This window comes from Melitaea cinxia, chromosome 23 (assembly GCF_905220565.1).
Source record: "Melitaea cinxia chromosome 23, ilMelCinx1.1, whole genome shotgun sequence".
NCBI lineage: Eukaryota > Metazoa > Arthropoda > Insecta > Lepidoptera > Nymphalidae > Melitaea > Melitaea cinxia.
In genome coordinates this window covers 9190627-9215192 of record NC_059416.1, presented here as the reverse complement: position 1 = coordinate 9215192, position 24566 = coordinate 9190627, and the positions used below count along the sequence as shown (strand labels likewise).

Genomic DNA, 24566 nt, shown 5'->3' with positions numbered 1-24566 from the left:
GCAGGCAGGCCCACCACCACCAACCTTTAAGCCCTTTTTGCCTGTAAAAAATGCATTAATTTATACAAATAGCTGACTAATAAATGAAGAGAATAATGAGTAATAAAAGACGTACAATATTTACACAGAAACTTTAAAACATTTTGCAAGAAAAATTTACTAGAAAATTTCATAGTCAGTTGAGATCAGTCCACTTTTAAAGTTATGATTAGTCAGTAGAATTAATAGGTTTACTGTGATTATATTATCTTTAAGATATAGACGAATTATTTAGAAAGTGTTCATTACTTGTCTTGTATCTGAGAAATGATAGGTCTCCTTATTCGGTTTCGGACTTGTTGAATACAATGTAATCCTAATATGTTATTAATGAATAAAAGTTTCAAACAATATATTGGTTTTATTACTTAATTTAATGTATATAATTCAAATATGATGACACGATAGTTACATTCCCCATTTATTAATGTTTCATACCGCAGACGATAGCCAGGTGTCTGTCAGTGTCAATTTCTCATTATTTACAATAATCTCTACAAAATAGGTAAAAATCAGTCATTAGAAAATAACTTATGTTAGCACCATTTTACGCACTTTTAGCAACTGATAATTGAGAATTAGCCGGCGGCTTTAGTTAGCATGTATGTATGTATACGTTTACTGTACGCACTGATGGATTTATTGTGTTCATCAGAAAATAAGAAAGGTATGGGCGGCCTGATATCCTACTCTATATAGGCCATACTGATGCTTTGATTCTGGTTTTGTACTGTGTCGTAATTCGTTTATTATTATTTATTATTTGTATTTTAAATTACAAAACATTCAGTCATAAAATGTCATTTTAGGGTACATTTTTTTTTTTAAATAATGCAACTGTTTACGTAAGCACAAACTGTGTTTCAGGTAGAAACATTTTTAATAGAATTTTTATACTTTATTGACATTTATAATGTCTAATTTTTAAGAATTGCTTAAAAATTTCTCACCATACTTTTAGTTTATAACACTTCAAATTAATTACAGTTGAAAGGACGAAATGGACGGATACAAATGGAAGGAACGTGGAAGGTAAATGTGATCGACGATAATAAAATAAAACAAGAATTTTACATTTACTATATTGACTAGGTAGATTTGACTAGACGTGTGATATTGCAACAATACAATAAAAAATCTCTAAACACTTAAAGCTATGTATGCAAGTCTAAATTGTAAAAGCTCTATTAGTTTTAAATCTCTTATTAATAATAATATGTATTGGTAATTGTAATAGTCTAAAGAAATACTTCTAATGATTCTTCCACGAGCCCAAGCGGCCAAACATTCACATGAGACATTTCTAATTGGGATAACACGTTCCACTAATTAAAATACAATAATATAAGAAAATCCCTATAAGTTTTGCATTTATTAATAGTATCAATATGTGTATTTCAATTAATTTCCAATATTAGTTTAAATGTGGGATCTGTAAATATCCCATTTTCAATCTACCCCTTTTGATGTGTATAAAATGTAATTACACGATTCCATATTCCTAAAGTTTTGATCGGTTGAACTAATAAGAAATAATGTGATAATCAATTCTTTCTCCGTGTATGAGAAAAAAACATTATTAATATTTATACTCAATTATATAGGAAAATAGAGAAATAAAAAGAAATGTGACAACCCTATGGCCACTACATAAAGATGCTGAACTACTGTAAATGTACATAGTTACATACTGATCGTTCGCTATTTTTATTACTATAATTTTTAGAGTGGTATATTACATTATGCATTGTGTTGGCTTAATATAAAAAAAAAGTGTGCTTTAGATCACACGACTGAAGTAAAACTTACGAAACGTAACTCTCTTTCTTTTTGTCTTCACTAACCTATACTCCCTCTCAACTTCCGTTCGCCCGATCACACTGTTCGTAACTCTCTCGTCACGCATTCTAACCAGCTTACTCCCAAGTCAAACGTGCGTAGAAATGTTTTATTTGAATAAATAAATAAAGTTATGACTAGATTAAAAATGAGAGTTACAAATCTAGCAGAATTCCAATCATCACTTTCAATATTAAGTACAACTAGCAGTTAACAAACAGCCAACCACTAGGATCCTGAGGAAATCTATCCCACGGGAATAGTCAATTTTTCAGGAGGAAAAGTAACTTTGTGCTATTCTAGACTAACCTATCTTTGTGCCGAATTCCAGTTCCGGTCAGCCGTTCTGGGGTAACAAACATCTATCTAAAGTTTCGCATTTATTGTTCTACAATATCTTCACATAAAACCGACTATGATTACAAATAGCTCTATGTTACTTAACAAATATTAACGGTCTGTTCCAGAGGTAGCTGATAAAGTTGATCTTACACATAAGTCACCGATAGTTTTTTTTTTATAATACCGGGTCAGCAGACAAGTGTACGGAAGTACGGCTCATCTGACGGTAAGCTTATAGACACCTGCAACTCCAGAACTATCGCAAACGCCTTGCCAACCCTACCCCCCCCCCCTCTCCAACCTTACTGACCAACAGGAACACAATACTGCTTGAAAGCAGTATTATTTAGCTGTGATCTTCTATAAGGTCGAGGCACTACCCCAGTCTGGCTGCTCCAGATTTTTAGCAGCATATGTCCTGCTGTGCCCCACGTCAGTTAAGGCTTTATCAGTAGGAGATAAAACTAAATCTTAGTTTGTTTCATCACTAACTGTAAACGACAACTTTTAGATTCACAGATAAGGAATAGAAATATCTGCTAAATAAATTAATGACAAAAAGAAAAATTTATCACAAACTTTTATTGGGTACCGTTATAAGTCAGATATCTTTATCAGCTACCGGTAAAACATGCCCTTATTTTATTAATTGATTATATATGTCCAATAAACATTCAAACAGACTAGGCGTTAATTCCTTAACAAAACCAAGTTTTAACAGGCGGTTTCGAACCATCAGCTTCATGTCAAATCTGTCCGATACCGGAAATCCCATATTTCGCTAATTCCGGTACAACAATATCATCTAAATCCGATTTCATGTTGGTATAACCGGTTTTATCCGCTTTCATCGACAAATAACCGGCCATTTCCGATTTTATCGGTACATAGTCGTCTGTACCGTCGTTCAAATCAACTATTTGGTCTCGAAGTATCAAATTATCGAATTCATTTGAGATATTAGCATCGTTTAGTAATTTGAGAGATTCTTCTAAAGCTAAATGGCCTCGATTATGTTCTGGGGTGTGGGAGGTTGGTGTCTTTTCGTTTGATTTCCTGTGGTGGAGAGAATTCGTAGTGGAGCCGATGTATGGAGGTGGCTGCGGTCGGTTGTAGTTGGCTGCGAGGTTGGTTGTCGATTTAGGACTGTATGGTCTGACGAGGCTGTTGTTTGGGCTGAAAAAGTTTAAAACATTGGTTACTTATTATAAATATTTTTAGTTTTATTCTTTGTAAGAAAGTTTCAATAAAACGATAATCATTTTTAAATTGTATCTGTGTAATAAAGTTAGAAATTGTGAGTACGATGGTTTTCATGAAATCAAGCACCTGAAAACAGCGCTAGTCATCTCCAGTTTTATATTGATTTAGGTAGGTATATAACTCAAAACCAAGAAGAAGAAGAAATATACTTTATTGTGCATAAAAGTTAAAGTATAGGTATCTTAAAAAACCAACCACCAACCAATTAAGTACTTATTCTTTTTTACTTAAAATGTTCATCAATGTGCATTGACGATAGTTTAGCGCAGAGAAAACAGCTGCTATACTAGACGTCGTGGATTCGATACCATCGTATTATAAATATCAGTACAGGCCATACACATATTGGTCGTGATCGTCTTCAGACCTTCGACAAGTAATCTTATTTTACTGGGGAGTCGCTAAAGGTTGAGTATAAAGCGTGTATTAATATATTATTTATGGTTCACCTGACTCCGACACTCTTACTACTGCAGTTATCAGCTTGCGTCTGCTCAGTGTTGCCAGTGCCCCACCTGCATAGTTCGACTTTAGCTGATTTGTGAGCTCTGAAATATTAACAGAAAGTATGAAAAACATCACTTAATTATGTATGACTGTTATTAATATTAACATGAGATATCTTATTTAAGAATGGATTAAAAAAATTTGCTTTATTTTTATTCCAAGTCATAGAGTTAGTAATGAAAATAGGAAGCGAAGTTATATTACATTTGTTATATAAATATTAGACTATTAGTACTGAGGTAGGGCACAGCAGGAATTTCTTGCTCAAAATATGGAGCAACCCAACTGGGGTAGTACCTCGACCTTACAGAAGATAAACAATGCTAAATAATACTGCTTTCAAGCAGTGTTGTGTTCCTGTTGGTGAGTAAGGTGACCAGAGCTCCTGGGGATTGGGGATTGGGTCGGCAACGCGCTTGCGATGCTTCTGGTGTTGCAGGCGTCTTAAGCTACAGTAATCTCTTACCATCAGGTGAGCCGTACGCTTGTTTGCCGAACTAGTGATATAAAAAAAAATTTAGTGACATTATGTACATGTACATATGCACAGTTCTTATATTTCCCAATCGTTTTTTGAACATGCGTTCGAAACTGAATGCATTGTGAGGAAAGAAATATTTTTTTTAGTATTATTATGAGAACCGGTCTTCAAGAAAGTAACTAACAAGTCGTTTGTTTAGTTAAAGGTTAGTTTTCGAACACGAACAAATCAAACCTTCGGTTTCTATAATCTTCACAGATGTGAAAGATATCATCAAGGAATAGCTCGGAAACGGCATCGCGTCTGTGAATTAAGGAATTATGACCTAAGTTTAAAATAAAAACAAAAATTCGCAACATCAAAGTTAACAAGACCGCGTATACTTATATAACAAGAGTTTCACCTAATAACTTCAAAGGACGTAATCATTTCAATATAAAAAAAATACTAATTTAATTGATATGAAATGATTATTAAAAAATCTTGGTAACGTAAACAACTTTAAGGTACCAATTTTTTTGATATGTGAAACAATTTGTTTACAATGGTTAAAAAAATTATTTATGCTATTTTTCTTTGACTTTTATTTAATAATTTATTTATTCCCTCCCGCGATCATGGTTGCTGTAAAGCATTCGAAGCGCCGGACAATTAAGAAACTTAATAAACCGCGATAAAATCCGAAAAAGTTTGATTCATTATAATGAGTGAAATTCCCGTAAATATTAATAACAAGCAGTACACAGCAACAACAGCACTAGTGGCGCCGCGTCTGCATTTGCATGTGTATATACTTGACTAGCTTCGACAATTAGGTCTTATGTATGCACACTACACTCTCACGAGTCGCGTATTGTAGACAGAGTGTAACAGACAGAGCAGCAGTACACAGCAACAACAGCACTAGTGGCGCTAAACCCGCATTCGCATTTGTGTTTTATTAAATAGTTTTGATAGTTTAGACCTATATAATTGCATGTACGGGTATGTATACTTACACAGTAGCATAGTGTAGCAAAGAATAGTGATATTCAGCAACAACAGCACTAGAGGCACCATGGCCTGATTTGAATTTGCAAACGTGTTATTTGGTATCGAATTAGGCACTCATTTCACATTTGTATTTTTCATGGGACACAGTTTACTTGACCAGTATAAAAATCAGATCTGCATTTATACTTACACAGGGGCGTAGTGTAGGCAGAATATTGCAAACAGTGAAGCAATACACAGTAGCAACAGCATTAATGGCGCTGTGCCCGCATTCACATTTATATGATACTTCATCACATCATCATGTCAGCCTTTCGCAGTCCACTAGTGGACATAGGCTTCCACAAATTCGAGCTAAAACTGGCGTGAACTCACGTGTTTTGCCCATAGTCACCACGCTGGGCAGGCGGGTTGGTGACCGCAGTACTGGCTTTGTCGCACCGAAGACACTGCTGCCCGTCTTCGGCCTGTGTATTTCAAAGCCAGCAGTTGGATGGTTACCCCGCCACCGGTCGGCTTTTTAAGTTCCAAGGTGGTAGTGGAACTGTGTTATCCCTTAGTCGCCTCTTACGACACCCACGGGAAGAGAGGGGGTGGCTAAATTCTTTAGTGCCGTAGCCACACAGCACGGGTCGTCATAAAAGGCATAAAATTGAGTTCCTATATATGGATGTATTGATACTCACACAGCGGCATAGTGCAGGCAGAGGGTGGCAGAGAGCGCAGCGGTGCACAGCAGCAGCAGCACGAGCGGCGCCGCGCCCGCCGCCCACAGCGCGCGCGCGAGGGAGCGCGCCGGCAGGCCGTGCCGTGCCGGGGCCCGCCGCTACTGGATGTATTGATACTCACACAGCGGCATAGTGCAGGCAGAGGGTGGCAGAGAGCGCAGCGGTGCACAGCAGCAGCAGCACGAGCGGCGCCGCGCCCGCCGCCCACAGCGCGCGCGCGAGGGAGCGCGCCGGCAGGCCGTGCCGTGCCGGGGCCCGCCGCTACTGGATGTATTGATACTCACACAGCGGCATAGTGCAGGCAGAGGGTGGCAGAGAGCGCAGCGGTGCACAGCAGCAGCAGCACGAGCGGCGCCGCGCCCGCCGCCCACAGCGCGCGCGCGAGGGAGCGCGCCGGCAGGCCGTGCCGTGCCGGGGCCCGCCGCTACTGGATGTATTGATACTCACACAGCGGCATAGTGCAGGCAGAGGGTGGCAGAGAGCGCAGCGGTGCACAGCAGCAGCAGCACGAGCGGCGCCGCGCCCGCCGCCCACAGCGCGCGCGCGAGGGAGCGCGCCGGCAGGCCGTGCCGTGCCGGGGCCCGCCGCTACTGGATGTATTGATACTCACACAGCGGCATAGTGCAGGCAGAGGGTGGCAGAGAGCGCAGCGGTGCACAGCAGCAGCAGCACGAGCGGCGCCGCGCCCGCCGCCCACAGCGCGCGCGCGAGGGAGCGCGCCGGCAGGCCGTGCCGTGCCGGGGCCCGCCGCTACTGGATGTATTGATACTCACACAGCGGCATAGTGCAGGCAGAGGGTGGCAGAGAGCGCAGCGGTGCACAGCAGCAGCAGCACGAGCGGCGCCGCGCCCGCCGCCCACAGCGCGCGCGCGAGGGAGCGCGCCGGCAGGCCGTGCCGTGCCGGGGCCCGCCGCTACTGGATGTATTGATACTCACACAGCGGCATAGTGCAGGCAGAGGGTGGCAGAGAGCGCAGCGGTGCACAGCAGCAGCAGCACGAGCGGCGCCGCGCCCGCCGCCCACAGCGCGCGCGCGAGGGAGCGCGCCGGCAGGCCGTGCCGTGCCGGGGCCCGCCGCTACTGGATGTATTGATACTCACACAGCGGCATAGTGCAGGCAGAGGGTGGCAGAGAGCGCAGCGGTGCACAGCAGCAGCAGCACGAGCGGCGCCGCGCCCGCCGCCCACAGCGCGCGCGCGAGGGAGCGCGCCGGCAGGCCGTGCCGTGCCGGGGCCCGCCGCTACTGGATGTATTGATACTCACACAGCGGCATAGTGCAGGCAGAGGGTGGCAGAGAGCGCAGCGGTGCACAGCAGCAGCAGCACGAGCGGCGCCGCGCCCGCCGCCCACAGCGCGCGCGCGAGGGAGCGCGCCGGCAGGCCGTGCCGTGCCGGGGCCCGCCGCTACTGGATGTATTGATACTCACACAGCGGCATAGTGCAGGCAGAGGGTGGCAGAGAGCGCAGCGGTGCACAGCAGCAGCAGCACGAGCGGCGCCGCGCCCGCCGCCCACAGCGCGCGCGCGAGGGAGCGCGCCGGCAGGCCGTGCCGTGCCGGGGCCCGCCGCTACTGGATGTATTGATACTCACACAGCGGCATAGTGCAGGCAGAGGGTGGCAGAGAGCGCAGCGGTGCACAGCAGCAGCAGCACGAGCGGCGCCGCGCCCGCCGCCCACAGCGCGCGCGCGAGGGAGCGCGCCGGCAGGCCGTGCCGTGCCGGGGCCCGCCGCTACTGGATGTATTGATACTCACACAGCGGCATAGTGCAGGCAGAGGGTGGCAGAGAGCGCAGCGGTGCACAGCAGCAGCAGCACGAGCGGCGCCGCGCCCGCCGCCCACAGCGCGCGCGCGAGGGAGCGCGCCGGCAGGCCGTGCCGTGCCGGGGCCCGCCGCTACTGGATGTATTGATACTCACACAGCGGCATAGTGCAGGCAGAGGGTGGCAGAGAGCGCAGCGGTGCACAGCAGCAGCAGCACGAGCGGCGCCGCGCCCGCCGCCCACAGCGCGCGCGCGAGGGAGCGCGCCGGCAGGCCGTGCCGTGCCGGGGCCCGCCGCTACTGGATGTATTGATACTCACACAGCGGCATAGTGCAGGCAGAGGGTGGCAGAGAGCGCAGCGGTGCACAGCAGCAGCAGCACGAGCGGCGCCGCGCCCGCCGCCCACAGCGCGCGCGCGAGGGAGCGCGCCGGCAGGCCGTGCCGTGCCGGGGCCCGCCGCGCGCGCCCCGCCCGCCGGTCCTCGTGAGGCCCGCCGCTACTGGGTGCTTCCGTTAGATACTCTAGGCGCTCTGTTGTGCGTTCTCTGTACACTGTGTTGTACTGGAAATATGGATAAGCTAAAAATTATTTCAATGTTGGAGCAATAGTAAAACATAATGTGATGATTGACACAATGATGATGTGTGGAGTGATACACTGAGATGATAATAATAATAAACATCTTTAATAAACATTCTCGGTCGTCTGTTCTTAAGCTATGCCTGTGCAATAAATTGCATCGTTTTATATAAAAATAAACGAGCTAATAAAAATAAATGAAAATAAGAAAAAAATTCAGCACCGTACTTACAAATCTTACAAAAAGTAATTAGTTCATACATATACATACATACATATAATCACGCCTTTTTCCCGTAGGGGTAAGCAGAGACCACTTCTTTCCACTTGCTACGATCCTTACACACTTCTTTCGCTTCGTCCACTTTCATTATTACCTTCATACATGCTCATCGGTTTAGGGTACTCTTGACCTGGCCTTTTTTCAAGACGTTCCTTATTTGGTCTCGGAACGTCCGCCTAGGTCTACCCCTTCCAACCTTTCTATCCACACTCGCCTTATATACTTTTTTCGTCAATCGTTCTTCACTCATTCTCTCGACATGACCAAACCATCTAAGCATATTTTTCTCAATTTTTGTCACTACATCTTCTTTCAGACTACAACGTTTCCTTATCTCACTATTTCTTATCCTGTCACTCAGTTTAACTCCTATCATACTTCTTAACGCTCTCCTCTCAACTGCGTTTATTCTGCTTTCATGTTTCTTCTGCCATACCCAACTTTCACTTCCGTACATGAGTGTCGGAACCAACACAGCATCATGCACAGCCAAACGAGCCTTGTTAGACACCTCCCGACTGCTGATAAAGGAGTGCAAAGCTCCATTGACCCTGTTTCCTGCATTCACTCTTCTTTCAATATCACTCTCACACTTTCCATCTCTTGTAAACTTTGAACCCAGATACACAAACTCATTCACCTGTTCAATTTGTTCATCTCCAATCACGATATTGCAGTCTGTCACTGCCTCATCTCTTTCAAACACCATCACTTTCGTCTTCTTTACATTCATCTTCATTCCCTTTCTTACAAAAGCTCCACTCGTATCAGTTACCATCTCCTGCAACTCCTCGGGCGAAGACGCAAGTAATACGTGATCATCGGCATAGAGTAGACATTTGACGAGTAACTCATTCATTCTCAACCCATTTTCATTCTCTTTTAAATCTGTCAAACAATTGTTCATGAACAGATTAAACAGCCACGGTGACGCTACACATCCCTGTCTAACACCTTTTTCGATACTAAGCCATTCAGTGTATGCCCCATTTATCATCACACAAGCAGTAGAATCCCTATAAAGAGATTGCAATGCTCGAATGAGGACACTGCTCACACCATTCACGGACAATGCTGACCACAATTCATTTCTCATCACTCTATCATAGACCTTTTCTAAATCTACGAACGCGCAATAGACTTTTTTGTTTTTGGCCAAACACTTTTCGGCTATGCACCGCAAAGAAAAGACTTGATCCGCACATCCCATTCCCGTTCTAAATCCCGCTTGTACATCCCATAGTGTATCGTCTGTTTCATTCACAACCCTCTCAATCAACACTTTTGCATAAAATTTACCGACGACGCTGAGGAGGCTTATACCGCGGTAATTCCTGCAGTCCTGCCGTGACCCTTTTCCCTTGTACAACGGGACGATTACGGCTTTGCGCCAGTCTCCCGGTACTTGCCCATTTCGCCAGCACAAATTGAAAAGGCGGTACAGCTGGCTAGCCACTATGCCAAGTCCAGCCTTCAGCATTTCGACGGTAATCCTGTCATACCCTGCAGCCTTACCTAATCTCATACTTTTCAACGCTTTCACTATTTCATCCATGCTTATCTCACTTTCATCACCATTTATACTCTCTTCCATGGTAGGTGCCGTATGTTGTACCTGCACTTCCTCTCTTTCGAACAAACTTTCAAAATACTCTTTCCATCTCTTTATCACACATTCTTCTCATTTTATAATGCTCCCATCTTGACTCCTGATTGTACTCAGTTCCGAGGTAGAGATTTTTCCTCTAGCAGTTTTGATGGATTTCCAGAAAAACTTGATGTTTGACTGGAAATCTTCAATGAGCCTTCTATCAAAATCATCCTTTCGTTCTTCTTTCTTTCTAGAGCCAACTTCTTTCGCCGCTAATTTCAATCTTTTATACTTCATTCTTGCTTCCTTTATCTCGTTATCTGTTGCCTTTTTAACTTTTTGGTTAGCTTATGTCGCTAACCAATTAAACCACGCTTTCTTCTTTTCTTGCACAGCCTTTTGTACATCTTTATCCATCCATATATTATAGTTCTTTCTTCCTTTCCTTCTTTTAGCTACCCCGCATACCTCAATAGCAACATTCACGACCCCTTTCTTAAATGTATCCCACAAATCTTCAATCACACCTATCTCTTCTATGCCTTTAAAACTTTCTTTCAGTTTCTCTACATACTCGTCTTTCTTTTCCTTTTCTTGTATGTTTTCCACTTTCACTCTGTCCAAAACACTCGTAGGCTCGGCCCTTCGATGTCGCCACCGTTTAAAGAGGCCACGCATTCGGGCTACGACCAGGAAGTGGTCTGTGTCGAGGCCTACACCGCGGTATGCCCGAGTGTCTAGCATTTTCTTCCTCAGTCTTTCATCCATTATTACAAAATCAATCATACTTCTAGACTCACCCTCATCTCTTGTATACAAATGAATCTTTTTGTGGTCAAACATTGTGTTGGCCACGCAAACATTCTATGCCAAGCATACTTCAAGCAGGCTTCTCCCATTGTCATTCACTCTCTCATCCCCAAACGTACCCAGAACTCTTTCATACCCATCACGCTTCACTCCAACCCATTCGTTAAAGTCCCCTAACATTACAATCCGTTCATTCTCTCCTTGCTTATTCAAGACATCTCTCATGCTATCCCAAAATTCCTCTCTCTCTTGTTGATGACTCACCTCCGTGCAGCTCTGTCGGTGCATAGATCCCAAGGAAAAAAAGGCGAGTGAGTCCGACTTTTAGCCTGATCCAGAGGATTCTTGGGCTTACACATTCATGCTCCATCACACATTCAACCATTCGAGAGGATAGAAGTTTCGGGGACTCCCGTCCCGTCTTGTAAATTAGTAAATTAGTTCTTGAGAAAAAAATATATACGTAAAAGACAGCGTTTTTACATACAACTATCGGCAGACATCATATTGGGGTAGTGTATATGCCATAATACTTATTCGTTTTAATGTATCGTGTGTAGTATCTTCGTATAACTGTTTTGACATAATTGTCCGAATGTGCTGACCAACTTTTATTATTGGGTAATTTTATTTTTTAACCAAGTGTACCAATAGTCAGCAATAACAGTGTTCTAATGTATGTGTATGAAGAATCTAAATTTCTCTTCTAATTTTCGCTGATCAGAAACGTAAACTTAATTTAAAAGATAAATTTTATGTAATTTTTAAATAGGACCTAAGCTTTTAAGCCTACCAATTCAAAACTGCACCAGTCGAGAGTAAATCCAGCATCTCTAAACAATCTCTCCACTGTAGTTCTCTTGTATTCTCTTGGACAGCTCGGTAAACGGGAGAGTGGTCGAACTTCTTCTCTTAGCCGTTTTAGTTCGGAAGAAAATGGAACTGAACTACCAAGTCTAACTACAAGACTAAAACAAATACGAATAATTAATTATTAAGAATATTTCTAAAATTCTAAAATTTCGAATATATTCCATTCTTAAAGCAATCGAATTTAAATCAGACAGAAACATTTTTTTTTTGCAGAAATTTACGTAACTTACCCCTCGCCATCACTCGGTTTTAAAGGCAATCTTGCTCCTAAATCAATTGCAGAAGCAAGGAAAGTAGGGTACAAATCCTTGCTACTCTCAGTCCATAATTTCGTCCTGAGAATATCTTTAAGACGTGTCATTCTGGAAATTAATCAATTTATAAATTGTCGTTAATAAATACGCGAGCTACTTTTTAGCAATATGATAATTTAAGTTTATCGTATTTTCTTCAAGAACAACCGGTATACACATCACGATTTACGCGCATAGAAAGTTACATGCAAAAGCTCGTCATTTCTTAGTATTTACTGACTATATTTCTCATGTCTCACCTGTGCTCATCTAGTAAGTCTTCAACGTTTAAATTGTCGATTTTTAATTCTACCTCATGTTTGGCCATATTCTGTTTAGGTTGAACTTTGAGATTCAGTAACACTCGTCGTGTTTCATAGTCTTGTCTGTTTAGGCCAATAACTTCCAGCTGAAACAATAATACAAATGATCCGTCTTAACATAGTTAACAAAACAAATTATTTTTTATAGCTCTATGAAGCAAAGTGCGTTATTTTTGCAACCACACACCAGAATAAACAAACATAAAAATAACTGAAAAATATTTTTGGGCTGATTCAGTTAGTCTTATTTATTTATTTAATAAGAACTACCACCAGAATTACATGTTTAAAAAATTACAATCAGTTATATGCCAAGGTATTAAATATATATATAACTCCCCTTAAAGGTAGTTACAGCATGCGCTTTAGACAAATAAGTCGAGAGTTCGGGAGTTCAGGAGTTTAGCGGAATAAGCCGTTACAAAAAAAAATGTACTACTGTGAATACCTACTATAAAGAAATATTTCTATATTTAGAAGAAAGTCTCTAAGTGGCTTTTGAGAAATGTACGAAACATTTGCTATAATACATGCTATAATTGATATTAATTTTATGTTGATATAAAAAAGCGAAATTCAACGCATCTACAAGTATATAAGTAAATCAGCAATAGTTAACGCAAACGCATTAAATTCTCTAGTAAAATTCGAAAAAAGAAAACCAACGTCGAATAACAGACATGGTACGAATTTAGTACCGACATCGAGTGAAACAGATCTTATAATCTTTCAACACGACTTCAAAGAACGAAAATATCACATCGTTAACATAAAATAGTACATCTTATTCCACCAAAGACCGATAAACAAAAATGTGTACATAAAAACAAACCGAACTTAAACAGATATCAATAAACAATTACAGTTATAGGAGTTTTCGTGTTGCGTGGTGGCGTGCCGAAAATAAACCCAGAGTGGTGTCTTCCGCTGTATATGTAACGAAGCCATGACGGTAGTTCTGGTTTTCCTATCAGTGATGCATGGAAACGGTACTGCTGATCGAATTCTGGGAAGAAACAGTAGTATTTTGCTTTTTTTATTTATTTTACCAGCCGTTTTATCAGCCTTATTCCCGATTGGCGGTTTTTGGGATAAAAGTAAAGACTAACTAACTACTGTAGTATCTTTCGTTACTATCGGATCAGTAATATTTTATGGAAGACAAAAAAACTTTAAACCATCTTCAAGAAATTTTGTATTTATAATAAAAATGATAAATTGGAGTAAAATCTACCTATACTAATAAATTAAACAAAATTAAGTACCACAAAGCCTCTTAAAATTTTGATTTTATATTTATTTCTTAACTAGCTGTGCTCCGCGGTTTTACGCGCGTTGGTTTGAAAAAAAAAATAGCATATAGCCTTCCTCGATAAATGGGCTATCTAACACTGGAAGAATTTTTCAAATCGGCCCAGTAATTTCTGAGATTAGTGAGTTCAAACAAACAAACAAACAAACTCTTCAGCTTTATAATATTAGTGTAGATAAATATATTTAGTAAATTATTTTTACAAAGAAAAATTTATACCATTAAAATTACGTAGCTATAAAGTAGTAAAAGTAAAATTACGTAGTCATACGCATTTCTTTAATAGTAACTTTAATACCTACTAGTACTTAGTATAAAAAAAAAAAATTACGTGCTTTAAAATATTAATGGGTTATCTCACCTTGGTATGTCCAGTTAAATAAATTGGGGCTGATTGGTATCGCGAACATTTCTGTCTCGACCGCATTGTAAACATGCCCCAATACCGCATTAGCCAATAACAACGTCCATAATGGTATTACCATCATTTTCTGGAATTCAAATTTAAATTTAGAATTTGAAATAACACTTAATACTTAATATCAGACGGGGAATTTTTGCCAGTATCATAAAACAATAAACAATTAGCTACCTTTTTTTTTAAAAGCGGCGATATTATTTTTTATTTTTATGAGGTTATTAATACTATAAAAGCTTACCTGTGATGTAGAGTGAATTGTGAATCTGACCTATTTCATGAAAATAGACATGTAGCCATCGATTTCCATATTAAAATATAAAGTACAAATTATATATGAAAGGTTAGGGACAAAATAGCTTTAGCCAGTGTTCATGAGCGGAGGCACGCCCTACAGAGGCGTATTTGAAATTAAGCGCTGGTTACAAAGAGCTTAAACTGTTCACCAAATACCCAACATAATTTTCTGTTAAACAAAATTTATTGAGAAACAAAAAAAAAGTAAATTTAATTCATATGATAATTAACAAATTTAATCCTACTTTGCATTGAAAGAATGTAACGTACGTTTTAATGTTAATACAATGAATGCGTAACACTTACGCAAATAAGGTAAAAAAAAATGTCGTCATTCTCTTTTTGCGTGTATATTTAATAAGTTACAATTATTTATTTCCCTTTATTTACATTAAATGATCAATTCGAGCGAGTACGTCCCTGAAACAGGGCGTGACGTAAAACTAGAAACGACGTCATTGGTTAAGTTCCAACATTGTTTTGTTATTGAATGCTGCGTTCCGTTCCACTAAAAGTTTGCTTGCTAAAGACTTACACAAAAAAAAATCTTAATAAAATGCAGAATTACTGTGTGAAAAAGATGTGAATAAGAAATATTTATTTAAAATTTACTCATACATTTTATTTTTTTGTGGAAAATAGTTGAATTAAGAATTATAACATAAAAAATAGTGCTTCGTGAAGTTAATCGCAAGACGGACATAAAACATAACGTCATTCATTCATTCGTTTACAAGTGTCAGATACTTGAAAGGGCGAGGAGGCGATTTCGCGATATCGCGTTCAAATTGTATTACAAAAAAAAACTGTAACCATAATAATGTTATCAGTGATCCTCGGAGGCATGGCGTGTACCCGCCAAACCCGCCCAGTATTTCTATTATAAAGCAACATATACAACCTTTTTTGTGTGACCGATATTGTTTTCATTTCATTTTCGGGATGTTGAAGTTCAAAAAAATGGGTTCGGATAAAGTGCCCTTGTTGCTTGTGACCGCTAACGTCGGTTCCATATTCGAGGACGTGAGTATTGTTTCATTAAATCACGTAATTGTCGCGCCAACGTAGCGTTCGACGATTATGCCTACCTACATAATTTTAATTAAAATATTGCGCATGTCAAGTCTGTTCTAATTTTGAAACAAGTGTTTTACATATCAATGCACACTAATTGCAATTAATCACGCTCTCTTTATTATATTAATATTTAATGACTTTCTTTACTTACTATGACTTTTATTTCTATATTTGTCCTACTTAATATATTTACAAAATATCTTCATGAAATATAAAAATATATTGCTACCTCTTCAACGGCAGGTAGAGGCCTAAGTCACCAGTAATTATTATATTAATAACTAGCTGACTTGGCAAACGTTGTCTTGCCGCTAAACGGTATTTAAAAATAGGGGTTGGTGGTAGAAGGATGGAAATTTAGGGTTGTATGTATTTTTCAACGCCAAACCATAATAAAATAAAAAATAAATAATTTATCTAAAAATTAAAAAAATAATAATTCAGGTGTGGACTACTCTTAACATTTAGGGGGATGAAAAATAGATGTTGTTCGATTCTCAGACCTACCCAATATGCACACAAAATTTCATGAGAATCGGTCAAGCCGTTTTGGAGGAGTTTAACTAGAAACACCGCGACACGAGAATTTTATATATTAGATTTGTTTGCACTTATATTCAGCTTAACTGCTTTGTAAGAACCATATATATATTTACTCGTAATTAACTGTAAAGGTATTTTTATGAAATTATTTAGTAATGCATTCTTAAAGGTTTTAAAAAATGCAATGTAGGTGAATATTTTTCCTGAAGTTGATATATATGACTACGACGAGCAACAGTCACAGTCATGGATTGTACCTGTTGCGCTGGCGGTTGCGGGTTCGATCCCCGCACATGACAAACATTTGTATTGGCCATACAGGTGTTTGCTGTGGTCTGGGTGTTTGTGCAGTCCTTGTGGGTCTCCCCACTGTGCCTCGAAGAGCACATTAAGCCGTCGGTCCTGGTTGTTATCATGTACACCTGATAGCGATTGTTACTCATAGTAGGGAATATATCCGCCAACCCGCATTGGAGCAGCGTGGTGGATTAAGCTCTGATCCTTCTCCTACACAGGGAAAGAGGCCTATGCCCAGTAGTGGGATATTACAGGCTGAAGCGATGCTATAAAAGACCTATGTACAATATGAGGTCTTGTCACTAAGCGACAATCTCTCATATATTATATATTATTTTTTTTTATTTCCGAGAAGGTTCGTAGTTTGATCCACCACTCTGCTCCACTACTGGTTACCATATATATTTCCCTTCTATGAGTAGCAATTGCTATCATGTGCCTGTTAGCAAATGGGACTGATAGCTTAAGCTGCTTTTTGAGGCACGGTAAGAAGACCCACAAAGATAGACACCCAGACCAGAAAGAAATATTTGCAGAAATACAAATATTCATCCCGAGCAGGAATTGAACTCGCAAACATCCGGTTGTTAGGCATACATGACACACGCACACTATACCAAAGCGGTTGGCGGTTACATTACTGTCAAACTTTTACACAGACTACATAACTGTTTGAACTTGTGTGGGGCTATATTAGACGGTTTTTCGTAATCTGGGTATTTATGCTTACATATTGTGTGTTTCTAGGCTTCCCACAACTGAGAAAATCTTACCGAGAACCCTCTAGTGTAAATAAATATAGCTATAGGTAGCTCTGGCAAGATCTCATGGCTCTGGTAAAGAGCCATGTAAATTGTTTTTCCTAAATATGTCTCCTAAAATTGTCTACAGTGGTGCTAGTTACAATTTTTTTTTTTTTTTTTAGTTGTATATAAAATACTGAACTAGGAAATGTATTTAAAACAATAAATGTTTTTGTTCTTGCGTTATCAACGGTAAATCAAGCTCACTTAATGAGGATCACGTCAACAGGAAAAATGTTGATAATTGCTTAGTTGCTAAAATATTTTTTAGATTCTGTTTTTTTTTTTTTATATATTTGCATATTTCCTTTTTCAAAATATCACCTATTTTTTTTTATTTATTATAACTTTGATTTAATATTATTACAATAATTTCTTAAATTTAATACTTTTTACTGTTTTGTTTTCTATAGATTTTTTTAATGCATTCTTTATTTTAATTTGTTTATTTTTTATATGCATATAATGTATTATTTACTTTATTTTTAGGAAATAACACACTCAAATTTATTTGTTTCTTTTACAAAAATCCTTGAGCACAGTAATATTTTTACTTAAGCATAAACAATTTTTTTATTAGTTTAGTTTTGAAAGTTTTTTAAAAATTATTTTATGAATAGAAATGAAAATAACTCCTGTTAGAATGGTTATCTACATGTGAAGTGTAGTAAATAATATTATTTAATACTTAAACAACAAATAATTAAATTTTCATTTCATAAAAAAAAAACAATGAATAATAATAACAGCTTATATAATATAATACTATTAGTGTTAAATGTGTGTCTTTATTATGATGTATTTATATTCAAAGTCAGGCATCAGAAGTTCTATCTATAATTGAATCTTTGAGTTCCTATTATCAGCTATTTATGATGTTCCGTTATTTGGGTTGTTATGAAATTTTAATGCAGATTAATTTGTATAATATTTTAGCTACATATATGATTATAATGGGTGTGTGTAAGTGGGTTTTGTGTGTGCGTGTGTTTGGATGGAGGCTCAAGTTTGTGTGAGCATGTGTCCGTGCTTGTGTAACAACATCATCCATGTTTATCAATGCTACTACCCAATAGTAATTAATATTTAAATCTTAGCGTGAAGTTTTATAGCCGAAATACTCCTTAAAAACGTAGTAACGTACGTGAACATAGCTGCAAAAACCAAGTTAAAACGATCATATTCTTCCACACATACATATATTGCTAAGGTCCTTGCCCCTCGACTGTAGAGTTTATTTTATAAAGTATAAGGCAAGCTGAAATCGAATAAAGCACTTAGAGGCTTATATTTTGTCGTGTCGTGATAGTCTCAAAAAATAGAATAACATTGTTCTACTTTTTAGCAACGTTTTTAGAAATATCTTTTCTGGTGTAACTTTTGTTAGGTATTCAAATATTATAAATCTCAAATGCAGAATTTTCGATGACTTTTTCGACAATTAAGTGTATGGTTTGTTGTAGGGATTAAAATCGAATATTGTAATAATTATTTTAATGTACTATCAAAGCTGTCTTTAAATAATCTATCCATGTCTGATATGTTTTAGTCCCTACACTCGTGCTGTCGCGCTCAGGTTTTTTTTATATAACTAGGTCGGCACAAGTGTAAGGCTCACCTGATGGTAAGTGATTACCGTAGCTTATAGACGTCTACAACACCAGAAGCATCGCAAGCGCGTTGCCGAACCTATACACCCCCCCCCCCAGGAGCTCTGGTCACTTACTCACCAACAGGAACACAACACTGCTTGAAAACAGTATTGTTTAGCTGTGATCTTCTGTGAAGTCGAGGTACTACCACGGTCGGTCCACCACGGTCACACTCCATATTTTGTGCACAAAATTTCCTACTGTGCCCTACTTCAGTCAGTTACACTATTAAACATTTTTGACCAAATTAGTAAATAAATAAATAAACGCTTCACACTCAACGGCCCGCAGTAGGATTATCTCTTGTGTCGGGGGTCCGGAAAAACACACAATACACAAGCATAAACGCCCAGACCACGGCAAACATCCGTATGGCCAATACAATTGTTTGCCATGTGCGGATCAAACCCGCAACCGCCAGCGCAACAACCACAAACCAGTGCTGTGACCGTTGTCGTCAATTCGTTATTTGTGTCTGTCGTCATTTGTGTTAAACATCACATCATCATCATCATCATCATCATCACAGCAGCCTTTCGCAGTCCACTACTGGACATAGGCCTACACAAGTTCACGCCAAAAATGGCGTGAACTCATGTATTTTGCCCATAGTCACCACGCTGGGCAGGCGGGTTGGTAACCGCAGGGCTAGCTTTGTCGCACCGAAGACGCTGCTGCCCGTCTTCGGTCTGTGTATTTCAAAGCCAGCAATTGGATGGTTATCCCGCCATCGGTCGGCTTTTTAAGTTCCATCCGTTATCCCATAGTCGCCTCTTACGACACCCACGGGAAGAGAGGGGATGGCTATATTCTTTGATGCCGTAACCACACAGCATTGTGTTAAACATATTGTGATTATTTCGCAGCCGTTCGTCATGCTTCCGATATGGACGTCGGAATTTCTCCAAGCAGTTTCTCGCATGGATCCCAAGTTCATAGCTCTACATTTGCAAGAAGTTGGCGGGAAGGCTTATGAGAAATCGATGCAATATGTGAAGGATTTCGTCCAAAGACTATGTGATTGTCCTGAGCTGAGATTATTCGACAAGATCAGGATATACCTGGATGAAGACTTCAGCTCTCCAGAGAAATTCACGGTAAGACATTTTATTTCATTAATTTAGAATACTTTAGTATTTTTAATGAAAATTGGAACAAATCAACACTGTTGAGTTTTTAAGTGCTGTCAACTATTCTTTTTTTTAAGTTTAAAATTGCATTTAGATAAATGTAATTTTAATTAATTGATAATGACTTCATCTAGAGATATATAATCTAAAAAAGTATTTGAACACAATACCAAAAAAAACTAAAATTAAAATTTTGTGGGACTTAAGTTTATTTGAGAGTAGCATTAATAAATATTTTTATTGCACACATATAAAACTTGAAATAAAAATATTAACAAGAAAGAAAAAGCAAAAGCGATCTTTTTAACCGTCTTAAAAAAAGAAGGAGGTTACTCAATTCGACCGTATTCACTAACTTCGTCGCTTATGAACCGATTTTGATCATTATTTTTTTTTTTTTGTTTGAAAGGAGATAATCCAAGTGTGGTACTATGATAAGGAAACCAGGATCTGATGATGAAATCCCAGAGAAATCGAGGGAAACCCTCGAAAATCGTAGTGACGACCAGTGCGTTTGTTAATTTTTTTTCGTCTACTTACGTTGTAGATACTACTTGTCGACGTAATTAAAGTCGTTTTTTTTTTCGTTTGCGAGCAAACAATTATAATTTTATATTCTAGCCTGTCTTCAAAATATAGTATCAAAATGGTAGTTATAATTATTGCGTAAATAATATTTGTATTCGTTTAGAGTTCGAATGGAAGGCGTTGACGACTTAAATTTTAATTAATTCTGCTATGAAAAGACTAGTTTACTAATAATATAAAAAAATTAATTAGTGAGTGTTAACGAACTCAATTTTAATAGAACTATAAATATCGTCCTATAAATGTGAAATAAAAAACATAGTTCATAAAACGATCGTAAAAAGCAGGTCTCAAGTTAACGCTTGGGTAGTACAAAGAGATTTAAACGTCTCTTCAAAAAGCACTCCGGCTTTATTGCTCTTTAAATATTAAAGAGAAGAAAGTTTATATATACACATTTATGCTACTTGAATATAATATTAGGCATATTTTAATCTTCGCTTTTGTGTTTCAGTATTTATAAAGCACATACTTTGCATATATATTTAATAAATTCATAAGTGTTTTTTTTTTACTTTTTAATGTTAATTAAATAAGTTTGTGCTTCACAATTTATATTGGCTTCAATTACAGTAACAAAGTGTGTTTATGTTTTGATTGGTAACAAGTGAAACGAAGAACGATTTTGTCTTATTTTATTAATTTTCTCCAATTTTCATTTTATAAGTTATCAGTATACATTTTATCAGTTTTTTTTTTTTACTGTTAAAATCTTTTGAAGAAAAAAAAATTTTCCTAGTAATTTTTATAATTTGTTTTATTATTTGGTACTTCTTTCCGATCTGAGTATCTGTCCTTGTCTCTAGACCATGCCTCGGAGAGACAGTAAAGCTGTCAGTCTTTTTTGTTGTCATAGATACCTGATAGCGATCAGCACTCATAGTAATAAAACTAAAGTACACACGATATTATATACTAATATAAAATATGACATTAAGCTAAAAAGTAGGGAATATATCCGCCAACCTGTAATGGAACAGCGTGATGGATTAAGCTTCGACACTTCTATATTCCTAACTATGGGAGTTATTGTTTTCTAACTCGTTGCCAGTGAATGTCCCTTTCTATCACATATTAAGTAAATGAACATAAAGGAAACCATATATATAACTTGCTCTACCGTATATCAACATTGTTTTCCCCGCCGTACGAAACATTGGTGGAACGTCATGTCACGTAGACATTATCGCAATCTTCCAAACGACTTTGTTACTATTGAAAGCTATAAATAAAATGATAAGATAGTATCGTTGTTTATCAAATAATTTTGATAGATGGGGGGATTCCCAAGCTAAATTTAGAAAATGCAAATCAAAAGATATCACGATTTGTTTCTAGTAATAAAAAATATTTTAATTTTACATTTATATTTTAATGTATTTAATCGTTTATCTAAAACCTACATAAAAAAGAGGAGGTTCTGTATTCTAATTGTTTTCAGTTTAAGATTTATTTTATTTTTTATTTTTTATTTTATTTAAATTGGTTTGCTAGCAGTTGTTACATTTATTACACTTGACAATATTAATTTTACAATAGACCACATTTATAAACGTACAACCATATTAAAGCAAACACGACATGCAAAGTTATCCCGTTAAGATACATTATTATAATTATTATTCAAAACATACATAGACACACACACACACACACATATACATACACACATACACAAGCAACCATCATTATCAAATCATAAGTTCATCAATTCTTAGTCATATTATTTACAATTAAGTGACAAAATTACAACATCACAATAATTACCTAAAAAAAATAAAATAATAATGACAATAATAATAGAAACAATAATAAAATAGTTACAATTAAGATACATTAGATTAAACAATGTCAAGTTACACAATTACAGAATCACAATAATTATCAAAAATAATAGTAATAATAACAATTACAGTTAAGGTATAATAGATTAAATAATGTCAAGTTAAAATTTAATTATTAAAACAAACAACAACAAATTCAATAGAAAACTAAGTCAATTAAAATCAGGGCAAATTAAGTCAAGATAAAAATAGATACGTGCATTAAATTTAGTCAAATCATGTTACAATCACTCAGGTTAAACGTGACAAAATTACAAATTTACAATAATTATCTAAAAAAATAAAATAATAATAATAATAATCATAAAAACAATATTAAATTGTTACAATTAAGATACATCTTTGAACCACAAGATACACAACAATTCACACAACAAAATTAGGCACTCATAATTTTGTCTATAACTAGCCGCCGAAACCTCGCGTAGGCTACCGCGTTTATGTCTATTGTGTCACAGTACTTGTTTAGCAGATTCGACATTCTAGGAACTGCAGATTGGCTACCAAAAAGTGTCTTCCGCCGTGGTTGAGACAGAAGTTTCATTACACTACGTGGGTATCTAGATGGAGCTCTAAAGTTAAATTTACAAAGTAAGCTGGAACAGTCAATTTTGTTATGAAGGAGTTTATATAAAAACATCAAGTCCAGTAAATTTCTTCTGTTTTCCAGAGTCATCATGTTAAAATATTCGAGTCTACTTGCATAAGAAGCCAGTCTTTTGGCGATACCCTCTGTGTATGATAGGTGCCATACAAAACGCTTTTGTATGCGCTCTAGCCTTAGGTAGTGAGTAGCATAATGCGGCCTCCAGACCATACTGCAGTATTCCAGATTGCTCCGCACAAAGCAATTGTATAAGAGGATTTTGGTTTTTGCTTGTTTAAAAGTCCTGCAGTTTCTTATAACAAAACCAAGCATCCCAGTAGCCTTTGTCATAACATTCTCGATGTGCATTCCAAATGTTAATTTTTGGTCCAAAATAATTCCCAGATCTTTAACTTGAGCAACTTCTGATAGGTTATTCTGACCTAGGTGATATTGTGTCTGAAAAACGTTATGTTTGCGAGTGAATTTTATATGTAAGCACTTTTCTGTGTTTAGTTTCATGCCATTTATCTCACACCAGCTTATAACTCGGTCCAGATCACCCTGCAGGAGGAGAGAGTCATTGAGTGAACCAATAGTTCTAGTAAACTTAAGGTCATCTGCATATAAATAGGGTATTGAGTGGTTAAAACATTTTACTATGTCATTAATGTACATGTTAAATAATATTGGCCCCAGGTGGGAACCCTGGGGGACACCGGCTGATATCGGGTATCTTTTCGACGCGTATCCATTAATGGCAACATGAAAACTTCGGTCACTCAGGTATGATGCAAGCCACCTTAGCGAAGGGCCCATAAATCCGTAAATTTCCAATTTCTGGATTAGAACACTGTGAGGTACTCTGTCGAAGGCCTTCTGAAAATCCGTATATATGGCATCAACCTGTTGATGTGAGTCGATAGACTGTCTCAAGCACTCTGTGAAAGAAACGAGGTTAGTGCTACATGATCTACCTGAAATAAATCCATGTTGATGCTCGGATATAAAGCGTTTCAAATATGCTATAATATGATGACACACTAATGACTCGAAGATCTTAGCGAACGTGGACAATATGGATATTGGTCTATAATTCTGGACCAGAGACTCCTTCCCATCCTTGTGTATTGGTACTATACGAGCATGCTTCCATTCATCAGGAAATTTCCCAGTTCGAAGTGAGAAATTGTATATGATGTGTAAAGGGGTCACCAGACCAGAAGCGCAGTTTCTAATTAAGATTGGTGGTATGTTATCAGGGCCAACGCCTTTAGAGGTGTCCAAGGTTACGAGTTTCTTAAGAATAGTTGTAGC

At 38.4% G+C, this 24566-nt stretch overlaps 2 protein-coding genes across 3 annotated transcripts in view; one reads left to right on the top strand and one right to left on the bottom strand.

Annotated features, from left to right (window-relative positions):
- Positions 1 to 2787: 2787 nt before the first annotated feature.
- Positions 2788 to 14839, bottom strand: LOC123665169. Of its 2 annotated transcripts, XM_045599511.1 has the most exons (10): positions 14674 to 14839; positions 14376 to 14505; positions 13566 to 13708; positions 12640 to 12788; positions 12317 to 12448; positions 12007 to 12181; positions 8270 to 8511; positions 4706 to 4774; positions 3933 to 4031; positions 2788 to 3396 (listed from the first exon to the last, which is right to left on the bottom strand). In XM_045599511.1, exons 2-10 carry the CDS (start codon positions 14500 to 14502, stop codon positions 2967 to 2969), a joined length of 1566 nt encoding a protein of 521 aa, XP_045455467.1. In that variant the 5' UTR covers positions 14503 to 14505; positions 14674 to 14839; the 3' UTR covers positions 2788 to 2966. The 2 variants fall into 2 exon arrangements, 1 of the variants encoding a protein (XP_045455467.1); XR_006744997.1 differs by lacking the exons at positions 2788 to 3396; positions 3933 to 4031; positions 8270 to 8511; ... (4 more) ...; positions 14376 to 14505; positions 14674 to 14839 and adding an exon at positions 6151 to 6237 and having other exon boundaries at positions 4616 to 4774.
- Positions 14840 to 15451: 612 nt separating this feature from the next.
- The window catches only part of LOC123665049 (inositol polyphosphate-5-phosphatase A), a 48596-nt gene continuing 39481 nt past the window's right edge, over positions 15452 to 24566 (top strand). Inside the window, exons 1-2 of the mRNA XM_045599401.1 lie at positions 15452 to 15752; positions 19968 to 20198. Of these exons, the coding sequence (XP_045455357.1) occupies positions 15672 to 15752; positions 19968 to 20198 (312 nt within the window). The 5' untranslated portion in view covers positions 15452 to 15671. The remainder of the gene's footprint in view (positions 15753 to 19967; positions 20199 to 24566) is intronic.

What these genes read in the sequence shown, in the direction of transcription:
- LOC123665169 (XM_045599511.1), bottom strand. Translation starts at nt 14,502, where the DNA reads ATGATGGTAATACCATTATGGACGTTGTTATTGGCTAATGCGGTATTG. An exon ending in ATTTAACTGGACATACCAAG is followed by an intron (nt 13,709 to 14,375) that starts GTGAGATAACCC and finishes GTTTCTTCCCAG; the next exon opens with AATTCGATCAGCAGTACCGT. An exon ending in TGCCTGCACTATGCCGCTGT is followed by an intron (nt 4,775 to 8,269) that starts GTGAGTATCAAT and finishes CTTAATTCACAG; the next exon opens with ACGCGATGCCGTTTCCGAGC.